Source organism: Crocodylus porosus, unplaced genomic scaffold (assembly GCF_001723895.1).
Source record: "Crocodylus porosus isolate Cpor-Errol unplaced genomic scaffold, CroPor_comp1, whole genome shotgun sequence".
Classification (NCBI taxonomy): domain Eukaryota; kingdom Metazoa; phylum Chordata; order Crocodylia; family Crocodylidae; genus Crocodylus; species Crocodylus porosus.
In genome coordinates, this window is record NW_017728910.1 from 15,088,882 (window position 1) to 15,101,258 (window position 12,377).

A 12,377-nucleotide genomic window follows, 5' to 3' on the forward strand; every position below is an offset into this window, starting at 1 on the left:
CCATCATATTTTCTTCCTCCACCTATGAAGGAAGCTGTGGGTCCTCTGTTAACAACCTGGGGGAACCCCTAACTGAAGACACAAAGAGGGCAGTTACTCAGCAAGTACTTTGCCTCAGTCTTCACAAAAAATTAAGCTGCCAGACACTTAATAGGTATTATCTGGATAAGGGAGGGGGCAAGCTGAGGGAAGAGATAACAGAAGGGACAGTCAGAGACCTTCTCTTGGATCTGAATGAATTCAAGTCGGCAGGGTCAGGTGAACCTCATCCCAGGGTCCTGCAGCAGCTGATGGAGGGGACCTCGGAGCCCTTACAGTGAGCTGCATGAAGCTGTGGGAGATGGGCCAGATACCAGAGGACTAGAAAAGGGTCAATGGTAGTACCTCTCAAAAAGGCCAGAAAGAGGACCTAAGGAACTACAGACTGGTTAGCCTCACCTCAATACCAGGGAAGTTACTGGAGCATATCCAAAGGAAGGCCATTTGCAAGTAACTGGAGGAGGAAAGACCGATCACAAGCAGCCAGCATGGATTTATGAAAAACATCATGTTAAACAAGCCTGATCTCCTCCTTTGATAAAGTGACTACTTGGGTAGGTAATGCTGTGGATATAGTGTAACTGGATTTCAGCAAGGCTTTTGACAAGATCCTGCATGGCCTCATAAACAAATTGGAAAAATGCAGGCTGGATAAAACTACTACGAAGTGGATAGATAACTGGCTCAATTGCTGTAAGCAAAGGCTAATGATTAATAGGCCAATGTGAAAATGGCAGCAGGTTTTGAGTGGAGTCCCACAGGGGTCTGTTCTGAGCCCAGTGCTGTTCAACATTTTTATTAACGATTTGGATGTTAAGACAGCTTCTTGGGCAAGTTTGCAGACAGCTCAGAACAGAAGGATTGGGAACACATTGGAGGATGAGAGCGCTATTGAAATGAAGGCCTCCTCGCCTGAGCACTCCCCTTTCTTTGGATGTTTGTTCTATTTCATATTCTAAATCTACATGGAAGAAAATGTCCATTTTTGCATTTTTTTCTTCTTATTTTCCATCGAGAAACTAGAACTCATCTCTGCAAGAGAACAGAGGATATTAGCAGCTTCCTATTCCTGTTTTAGGGGAAAAAAGGAAACTGGTTAAAAAGGAGGCAAGAAAAGATCTTCAAGAGCTGAGGAGAAGGAAACATGTTAGTTGTTCAGATTTAAGCACCATGAAACGTATTTATTGTATTTCAGTATTCAATAAAATTTCAGTCTTACCAATTTTTCTACATGTATTGTTTTATTTGGAGAGGTCACAAAGAAATCCCTTCACTTTTTTCAGTTCTGTCTCAGTTCCTGCTCCTAGGTATGTGTGCAGATTCATGACTCACATATTCTCTCTTGCAGTGATTCACACACTCTGAGTCATGAATTCCCTGAATCGTATTAGCATAGATGGGTGAAGTGTTGGGTACGTTACGAGATTGGATACAGTGCAGTAGTAGAGGGGAGATTTTTCTTGTTTTGCTGATTCTCAAGATGCTACGTTTAGGTCAAGCATTGGCTCTTAAGGGAAATCTGAAGAAAGTGACTGTAAAATGACTGCATGGAAGCAAGCATTGTAACAAATTTAGGATTTGTCTAAGGCTATTTTTAAGTAAATTGGTTTTGTGATTTTTCTTCATTTCTTGGCCAAGTGTGGCCATCAGAGTTGTGAGTCAGATGCCTGGTAGGTAGAACATGTCCCAAATATGAATTTATATTGTTGTTCTGTTAAAGCCTGACTTTAATGTTGCTCATTTTATTTCCTTCATGCACAAACTGTTGCTTCCTGAGACCGAGTTACTGCTTGAAATCTCTTCTCCTCGTGTTGTTTTTTTTTTTTCCTCTGTGTTTTTAAAAATATATTCTTGGGTAGCATAGTATAAGAATTGCCATATTTGGTCATTTCTTATGCACTCCCCTATGCTCCACGTTCTCGGTGTTGTAACCTACTCGGGGCATGCTGAAATCTCCATAGAAGTAGTTGGAATGCTTTTTAAATGGGTTCAGATTTTGCAGTCCCCTTCAAAGCTCTGGCCAAAATTGTGGCAGACCCAAAAAGTTCCCTGTCTTCTTTGAACGTGAGGGTGTAGACTGAGTCTTGAGTCAAGGCAGTAGGTTTCATAAAACGTTGATGATTGCATCTGAAATCAAATATTTGCAAGCCAGAGCTCTCGCAAATGATGTTCTGTCCCGGATAGCATCATGGTATTTTTGATGTTGAGATGAGAAAACCATTAACACAGGAAAGGCTATTGCTGCTTTCTGTAGTTGACTGACGCTTTTTTTTTTTTTTTTTTAATGTTTTTGAAGGTGTACAAGGGAGATGAGACGACATTCCAAATCTCAGGCCTTCAGGTCAACACAGACTACCGGTTCCGTGTCTGCATATGCCGCCGATGCTTGGATACCTCACAGGAACTTAGTGGACCTTTCAGCCCATCTGTTGCCTTTCTACTCCAGCGAAGTGAGCTCATGCTTTCAGGGGAAATGGGAAGTGTAGATGATCCTAAGATAAAGAGCATGATGCCTACTGATGAACAGTTTGCAGCCCTAATTGTTATTGGCTTTGCAACTTTGTCAATTGTATTTGCCTTTATATTACAGTACTTCTTTATGAAGTAGAGAATCCAATGACAGTTTGAAGTATGAATTTAACTAATGCTACGCATTATAATCCACACATTTATTCAGATATTCCTTTTTGAAATCTTTTTGTTCTACCATGCATTTTATATATTTCTCTTGTTTTTACAGTTCTAGCTAAGAGAGAGATAAATCAGTGTTTTGATGCACCTTTTTGAAATTCAAAACTTGGAAGTGGTCAAACTGGAGAAATGAACCAGATAATAAAAGCAACGTTTTTTTTTTTTTCCTTCACGGTTTCAGAATTGTCACCAATTTGCTGTTACATTGTTTTATTTTTTTATCACAGGAGTCCTTACAGTCTTTCTTGTACTGTTACTTTTTAGCAAATTATAATCATCAGTCACTACTTTTCTTTATCTGTAAACATTAATCACAAGTGTGTATAGTGGTAAGGCTAGAATGAAGTGTTAGTCAGCAGTACCAGGTTTTCGTTGAACAGTATTATCAATGTTACCTATGATTATTCACTACAATACATTTGCCCCAGTTTTTTTCAAGATGCATTGTACACTCACTTACTTTAACTATGCTTAGTGCATTTAAATCAAACAGTATACTGCAGTCTAAAACCTTTTAATGATCTGTTACTTTTACAGTTACAACACTATGAATTGTCTATGTAAGAAATCAAAGCCAAACTGCATATAAATTATGAAGCATTAGGTTTTTTTAATCATTTTGATTCATAGCAGTAACTTTAAGAGGGCATTGTGCAATAGTTAGTTATTCCCATGTTCAGCTGTTAAAAGCTGCTTGACCCTGTTATTTGTCATTGTATATAACTACTCCTAATCTAATCGCTAGATATTATTGTATTCTATTACGTTCAGCCTGATTTATGTAATTGGAGCTGGTGACAGCTTACTGCCTCTACTGATTGTGTAAGAGTTACACCCACAAGCAGCATCTTAGTCAATCAGTCACGTCTGAAGAAGGCTCCATTTCTTGGCGGTATCCATTATAAGACCAGATAATTCATCTGATGCCTATATTCCTATTATTGCATCAAAATATTGGATACATTGCAAAAATCAGAGCAGAGTGATCCAGATTTATCTTTTTTGTTCTGGCGGCAGTGGCCCAGACATACATGTTTTAATTCATGGAGATACTAGATTTTTAACAGTCATTTGGGTTATTTATATTGAAGTCAACAATGTGCAAGTACCTCAGGGACTTAAATGAGCTGGAGGTGCAAATCAATTCCAAAAGGGTGCAACAGACACACACCATGTATTTCCCTGCCTCTTGTTTTTGTATATTTTTGCTATATTTTGATTTTGCTTTTGTCATAGCTATTTCGTGCTCTATGTTGTCTAAGACTCAGTGTCCTGTACTAGCATACTATTCCCTTAACCAAAGTAATGGGGAAACCAACATTATTTTGTTTTAGGTTTATTTATACTATATACTGCATACAGTACTTTAAATGCCAATTACAGTGCAATCTTTTATTTATTGTAAAAAAAAATAAAAAATAAAAAGTGTACTTATGTACTAATTTTTTCCCCCTTGTAGCATGTTATATTTTGTCTGTTTTATACTGTCGTACTTTTTAGGTCCACTTTTTCACCCGACAGCATTCCTAGTATTATTAACCTTCTTATGTTTTCTTGTGTTTTTGAAGATGGGAGCATCTAGTGCATTCAATGCCAAAAAAACCCCATTATCAGTGATTGAAACGTTTACATGTATCCAAAAAGCATAATCATCTCTTGAAAGAAAGTGCTAAGATCAATGAATTCTTCTGTGTGCCTCTAGATGTAGCAAATATTAGAAATGTTTGGTATTTTGTTAATGACTATAATTAGTTTAATTTAGCCTTGCAAACTAATAACATTGAACTAAATATATATATATATTTTTTTGTTTCTGCCAAAGTCATGGCTTGTCAAATTTATTTACATTTTATTTAAATTTATTTGTGATATGGAAATGTTGTGACCTTGCCTTACATTTTTTGAGCAAAGCATACGCAACTGTTTTCAACAGGGGGAGATCAGGTGTATTTTTTAAAACAATGAAAAACACAGTGATTTGGAAACTCGCGTTTGAATTATTTATCCCTTTTTTATTTTGGAATACTCTTTTAGCAGTGCTGCTACAAAATCCAGGCCTGGCGTCTTTTTTTTTTTTAATACTGTAATACTTTTTTTTAAAAATGTGTTTTAGGTAATTTGTTTCAAAAAGTTGCATATATAGGGTGTAGCAGCAAGCAGAAGTGTAGAGAACAGAAACCTGTAACACTTTATGTGAAGTGTTTCTGACACAACTGATTCATTTGGTATCTCATTGTAATGACAACAATCAAAAAATCCAGCTCAACTCCCATTGAAGGTAGCGGTGAAAGACTTTTATGGGATTTGGAACAGGCCCAGCATAAGTTAATTTTATATCTTTATTTACTTTGTATATACTGCCATAGCAATTCTGTTATAATTCATCTTTAATGTAAACATAAAATAAAGTGTTACAGGTTTAAATCTTTCCTCTTTGTACTTCCATTACCAATTAATGCAGTTTACTGATGCTTCAGGTTTTCCTCTGTCTCTGTACCCTTCCTCAGCCCAGTAAATATTCATCATATGAACCAAATTCCAAAGCCCTCTGCTCTTCATGAAATTGTTACAGGAAAAAAAGGAAAAAAAAAGGAAAAATAAGTATTTTAAAAATTATTAAAAAGGAAAGAAACATTTTATATTATCTGCCTTTTTTCTTTATGAACTTGAAATGTAGTTTTCTAATCTGTTTTGTTGGCTACAGTAGTTCAGTATTCAATGTCACAATTGAGAAGTGCCCTAATTGAATGTGTATGAATGTTATCCTTGCACAATTCTTTAAATTGAAAAAAATAAAATAAAATGTTTTTACCTCACTATGGGAACATACATTCCAAGCTTTTCAACTCTAAGAGAAAAATAATCATAAGTTTTTCTTGTATTGTAAATTTTAGACTATTTCATAAGCATTGTATTAAAACTGCCATATCAATTTTAATGTATAGATTTTGCAAATACTACGCTATGTATGTAAGACTTAACTGTATCTGTAGTGTATATGTAATATATTTATGCCCAATAAATGGTTTAATTCTTTCTGACATTAGCAGAGATGATTTCTGACTAAGTTCTCCATCCATTCACATTTTTTCCCGCTGTTCCCATCAGATAATGGAGTTTCATAAAGTTAGCATAAAGAGCTGTAAATCAAGTTACGTAGATTGCTGGTTTGAAAATTCAATGACTTTCCATTTTTGAGCAAGGCTCATGTTCCCCTTTTAAGTTTAGTATGATAGTTAGCCTCTCCTGTGATCGTATCAGGATTATCTTTACCAGCTATTAGGAGAGTACATGTTAAGTGGTTGTCAGAGGCCGTTAGCTTTCTGTAAGTATCCTAATGGATGCTGTAACCCCACCAGATCACTAAAATCAGCCTTGGGTTAATCAAGCCTCACTAAAATAAAAATGAGCAACCTGGATGAACTCTGGCCTTTTTCCTTTGTTTTTCAGCGAATGCTGTCCCATCCCCTTGTGTCTCTCATACTGCTTCTCCCAGTAGAAGAGTTCCACCTTCTTGTATCTTCTTGACCAGTCTGCTGGAAAGTTGGCCAGCGTGCTTGACATGGCGTGATTACGAATCAGACAAATCAGCAGCAGGTGTATTGGGCTCTGGTAGCTGAGCAAATGCAGATACCTCTCCCCGAGCATGGGGTCAAGCCTCGTTTCCAAGCATGGGATCTCCTTTCTCAAGCTAACCTGGAACACACTGCAGGTTCCTTCTCTCCACTGAAAAGCAAATTGTTGGCAGATTTCCAAATGGGGCTTCATTCTTTATCATGACTCTTAGGTGCCTTAAGGCTTTGATCTAATACACCTATTAATGGGAGTGAAAGGCCTGCCATTGACATCAGCTGGCTTTGTCAAGAAGTCAGATTAGTTTGAAATGCCTTAAATATGGGCGTGTCAAAATATTGAAATTTGGTGTTAAAGCTAGGCCCTTAATTTCAGAAGCATGGGTTCGGGTGCATATCGTTTCTTATACATCCACATTTAAAATACGGGCTCTTACCGCTGTGCTGCTTCCTTGTGTGAAACTGGAAGCGATACAGACCTGTGTCATGAAGTCTGGGCTTGTGAAGTGCTGAACAAGTGCTACGATTCACCAAACGCACTCAAAACCTGTCCCAGAAGTGCCAGATACCTTGCCAACTAAGGGAGGAAGATAAATTACTATGAAACCTTTTTCCAGCGGTAGGGCCGCTGTCACACCATCCATGCTGTTTGTGTGTGCAGGAGGATGCAAACTAAAGGGCAAGGTTAGTTTGTGTTGCACCAGAAAATGGACGTTACCACACTTGGTCAGACCATCGGTCCGTTCAGCCCAGCATCCGGTCTCCTCGTCAGAATTAGGTGAGTGGAAGAAAGTTGGAGAATTGTCCTTGCAGAAAGTCTCTCCTGGATCCCTTGAAGTTAAATTTTGGTTTTATCTCTGACGTGAAAGGGCATCTCAGACTCTGGATGTTCTTGTTACCCATAATACCTTCTTTATGAATTCTGCTAAATTCTTCCCATCGATTATATATTTTGGTAGCCAGTGCCCCAGCCATTCTGTTCTAGTAAATGCTGACCACTAGGAATCAAAAGCTGATGGCAAATAATCTTAAAACTCAAGTTCATAAATATTTTTATTTGCTTTAATATTTTTCTGAAATACTGAAGAATGGGTGAGACAAGGCATATGAAAGTACGTTGGTATTTGTGACTTTTTTGGGGGGAGGTGTTTTTAAGAAGGGCTGGATCTTCCCACTGAATTGGCAATTAAATAGAATTTAGCTCATTTGTTATAAAGAACTCCCTATAAATGTTTGTGCTTTGTTTTGAAATAATTTATGCATCTTTTACACTGTGTGTTGAAGCTCAAAAGCACTATATAAATGCTACGGTTTATTTTATATGTATTTTTTCATTACTGCAATTTACCTAATATGTATGCCCTTTTCAAGAAAAACTAACCACTTATTTTCATTCGACCTCTCAGCATTTTCTCCTTGTTCCTTTCCCCAGCTGTTACCAAGATGGTACCAATGAAGGCTCAGATTTTTCAACTGGATAATAATCATTGTATTTTATAGGAAGGATCAAACTTTCTTTTTTGTTGAACATACATCCCAACGTTGCATTACATTATTATCATGAGGGCTTAGGGTAAAATGGCAGGTTCTGATTTGCTAATAAGATGGCGTGGTATGATGTTTTATGGTGCTGCTACTGTCTTTTTTAGCAGCTCTAAGCCTCTTTCCCTGTGGATCAGGAAATAGAGAGCAGGTAGGATAGAAGAAAATATGAGCTGGGTATGGAAATACTAACCAAATTGTAGTTGTTTAGTTGTGTTGCATAAAGTAGCTGCTCTTGGTACTCTAAGACTGGGAGAAAAGACTCAGTGACCTCTGAGAGTTTCAAAATGGAGCAGAGGTCCCTCACAGCAGCATAGCTCCTTTTTGCTGGCCCTTAGCAGGAGTTCAGAGACTCACAGGTGCACAAGGCCAGCAACCCACATGGCTTTCTGGATTTTGCAGCCAGCTGCAGACCTGTACATATCTGCAGTGAAGTCTGGTCATGATGACTAATGACTGTTTTTCTATAATAGTAGCAATTACAATTCGTCCCTTTAATCAAAGATCCCCATCAAATGTAAAATGTTCACTAGTTTTGCTTTGCTTTTAGAATCGGCGACTGTCCCAACGGCGGGGATAATTGAAAGGTGAGGCAAAAAAGAATTCATTGTTTAAAGTGTGATCTATTCATCCATATGCGACCGTTGCTTTATAGGAGAGTGTTTCATAGGGAAAAGGTACTCGATGATGTGCCCTTGGGATAAATTAAAAAGCATAACTGAATATGGAGAGCCATGCCATCTCCTAGCACAAAGTCCCTTATTTCTCAAGTAAACTTTCTCTGCCCGGTTCATGCCTGCTATTCCATGTTAGAGTGGCCTGCCTTCTGTCTGACCCTACGGATTACTTGGGGCCACTGCGAGCCAGAAGAGAAGGGGCTTGCAGCAGTTTGGAAAACGGCACAGAAACAACCTAGCTAAGCTCGTTCCATATCCTTGGGTTCTGCTTTTCGTGGATATGCTTGTTAGTTAGTTAATGCTCAGTGAGTGCTGAAGAGCCACAGGTCCGACTCTGCTTTACAGCAGCAACCTTTTCAAATAATCTTTCAGGTGAATTGTATATAATTCATGGTGCAGTCTAAGAAAAAACACAGGGTTTCTGTAGAAGCCCATTCCTACAGAGCAAGACACTTTTAAAGAACAGCTACTTCAGAGAACGTTTATCCCCCGCCAGACAGGGGGATATACATGGTGATGATGATACTAATAAAAGTAATAACAATAATAGTGATAAGGGGAAATTGGACTTCAAAACTACAGCTGATACTGCAAACTTTTCTGGAATACTACTTTGTCTTTGCCTGGTCAGTCCTTCACTCCGAAACCTTTCCATACTCTCTCACCAAAGTAGGGGCAATTTAAGGTGGCATCCCATTGGCTAGAGAAGGCCTGGGAAGATCATTTAATCAAAAGCAGAGTAACCTATCACAGCATGCTCTGCTCTCTTGTGAGACCTTTTAAAGCAGATGCAGTGCGTTTCCAAACCGAACAGCAGCTAATCTATATGATAGTTTGAGGATCCAGAAATGAAGCAGGCTATTCTGTGCAGTCCTAGTAAAAGCCAGTCACCGATGTGACATGCAAAGCTGCATCGACTCACCTACCCATCAGGGCTGGATCAGTATTTTAACACAAGTGGTTCTTTTTCAGTCAGAAGAAAACCAAGTTGAATAACTTCAGAGCAGTCCTTTTATTCCAGAGTTTGGATTGAGCTCAGGAAACTATCTCCATGCAAGTATTCTCATTCTCTCTGAACAGAAGAAAGAAAAGGTTTCTTTGAAGTATGTCAGCAGTCATAAAAGTTCAGCTGTCCTCACAGTGCTGATGCGTGGGGCCGTATAACGGCAGTGGAAGCCTGGTGCTTCAGCAGCTGTGTCCACTGAGGCCAGAAATGCTCTGAAGAAGTAAAACTGAACTTGGAAAACGTCCACACTGTCCAGACTACATCTTGCTGCCACGGCTACACAGTACATCGTGCTGCCACTGCGTAAGAGCTGGGGAAACAGGTCTGAGAAGTACTGCCGGACTGTGTTTCCATCTCCAACAGGCAATTTCAGCCAAAGCTGTTTTAGCAGACCACTTTGGGCTTGCTTGGTCGGGGGACATGTCTTTCTAAGAGGCAGTTATAGCTCTGTGATGAGTGATACCTGTGATTGGAAAAGCAGGGAATCCTGTTAGACTTTTCCATGAAAATTTCCACTTCCTTTTTAAACACAATCCATGCACAAATCACAGATGTCAATGAGGCTCTGAGGACCTTAACACCCCCATTATGTTTTCATGAGCTGGGTTTGCTGTCTGGCACTTCTCTCGAACCACTTTCGTACTTGTGTCTGACACTTGTCAGAGGCGAGCCTTAAAAATATAGCTGGCACATGCATGGAAGTGAATTTTTAAACAGCTAGATGGTAAGACAGTCCCCAACCTTGCAAAGTGTTAAGCAGCTCCAGAGAGGTGCTGAGCATACTAAACTCCACTGGACATGTGCAGCTCTGCAGTTGGGTGGTGAAAAGAAACTGATGGTGCTCATGCTGTTTCTGGCAGCAACAAGGCCATCAGCCTATTAGCTATTTCCTATGCTGAATTTCCATCTGCATAGTCAAGGGTGAATCCATGGGGTTTGAAGGTGAACCAGGTTTAGAAAACAGGTCCTGGCAACAGCCTTTCACCCAGAACAAAACTGGGACATTTCTCGAGGCATAAGTGAAGCCTGAACAACTTAATTTATTGTAGAGATGCAACAAAACCCCTGTAGTGTCATTGATCCTCATCCGAATCTGGCAGTTTTGCTCAATCTGTCTAACAAACAAACCTGGTTTTGAAATTTTGTGTGGATTCCAGATGCTTAGCATTTGCCTAGATGCAGAGCGATGGTGCAGATATCATTTATAGTTCTCCCTGTAGATATGGACCAGATGTAGATAGAAAAAGGAAGGCCTGGACAGTCTCTGAATCCTGTTAGGATGAGCAGAAGCTCATCAGAAACCCTTGAAATGGCTGGTTCTTCCTACCTATAAAGAAGGTTTAAATTACCACTTGTGTTCGGACTCTTCTGACAATCTGCAGATTCTTGGCTGGATGAAAGAATAAAAAAGCTAAATTGCACTTGTAGCTTCCAAACCCAAATGCTCTAGCTTATGGGCTATTGGTTAGTGATGTGCTGCTTGTTCACTTGTGTAATTGTTTCTTATCATTATTTTAGTAATTAGTATAAATTTCTTGGCAGTGAAGCAATCAACAAGGTTTACAGTGGATGTTAACTTTAGTAGTAAATTAATACACAGCCCAACCTGCTCAGCAATTATGGTCCTTGGCAATTGCCCTGGCTTTTCTCCCTCCCTGAATTTCTTAAGGGAGTTGTTAGTCTCCCTCAGTAAAACAGGACTAACAGTACACTCCACAGCAGTGTTGTGAGAATTAATTAATATATGAATGGAGCTGAGAAACTAATTCAGAATGAATAATTTATGTATTAAATGTGACTCCATTTTCTAGCTGCCGAATGTTTGTGAGCTCATTGCAAAATTCCTCAGATTGGATGACAAACTAATACTGCGTATTCCAATATTACTGGTAGATAATAAACTCTGCTGGCAGAACTGCTCTGAATTAAAGGTGATGCCACTGAATTCAACAGTGTGTGTTTATGGGTTAGAAGAGATGCGTGTACCTGGGTACAGGGCGCATTAAAGGTTACTAGAGCGCATAAAGCCTACTGCAAAGGGAGAGAGAGGAAGAAAATCTGGATCTGTGGTCCGTCCAGTGCCATGGGCTGCATGTTTGCTTACAGGTATATGACGGTATTTCATCTCTAGCTTTTGGCAGCTGCATTAAAAAATGTGGGTGCTCTGGTTTGCTGTGTGTGAGGGATAACTAGACTTGCCATTCACTGTATGGTTTTCATTTGGGGTTAGTTACTTCTCGAATCCTGTTGTTCTGTTGGAGATCTCCCATCCCCTCCTCCCAACTCTTAAAATACCCATACAAAGGAAATGAAGTTGGTGCTTTAGAAATCAAAGGTGTGTTGATAACGGTGGGGAACCCCCATTTATTTTCTGAACAGGTACAGCAGAAACAGTGAATTACAAACATGCTCCTGCCCCAAACCTGGCCGGAGGGGACTGAATTTGCTTTTGGTCTCATACCATCTTATACCAATGCAACTCCTTTAACTTTAACAAAGCTGCTCTGGATTTGCAGTGCTGTGAATAAAATCAGGATCAAACAATCAAGTTTTAATAGTGATGACGTAATAATAGCCTTTGTTGATGTTGCAAGCAAGAGCTGTCCGCCTTCTTTACTGTGCGAGTGAACATCTGTCTGCTGTCCCATGGAAAGGGACAACCAGCTGTTACTGTTCTGAAAGTTATAGAGCCTTGCAGGTTTGTTTTCTAGAGGGGCCGAAATCCTTGACGTGTTATCCGAGTGTACATACACTGTACCGCGTGCCTTCCAGAACTCGCCCAGCGCAAATGGGGGGATCAGCAGGCACTGGGGGAGTCCCTGTTCCCCCAAGCACCGCCAGGAGTGACCA

At 39.5% G+C, this 12,377-nt stretch overlaps 1 protein-coding gene across 1 annotated transcript in view; it reads left to right on the forward strand.

The window, feature by feature from the left end:
* The window catches only part of FNDC3B (fibronectin type III domain containing 3B), a 307,284-nt gene extending 301,513 nt beyond the window's left edge, over positions 1-5,771 (forward strand). Inside the window, exon 26 of the mRNA XM_019532737.1 lies at positions 2,336-5,771. Coding sequence (XP_019388282.1) covers positions 2,336-2,647 — 312 coding nt within the window. The 3' untranslated portion in view covers positions 2,648-5,771. The remainder of the gene's footprint in view (positions 1-2,335) is intronic.
* Positions 5,772-12,377: the final 6,606 nt, after the last annotated feature.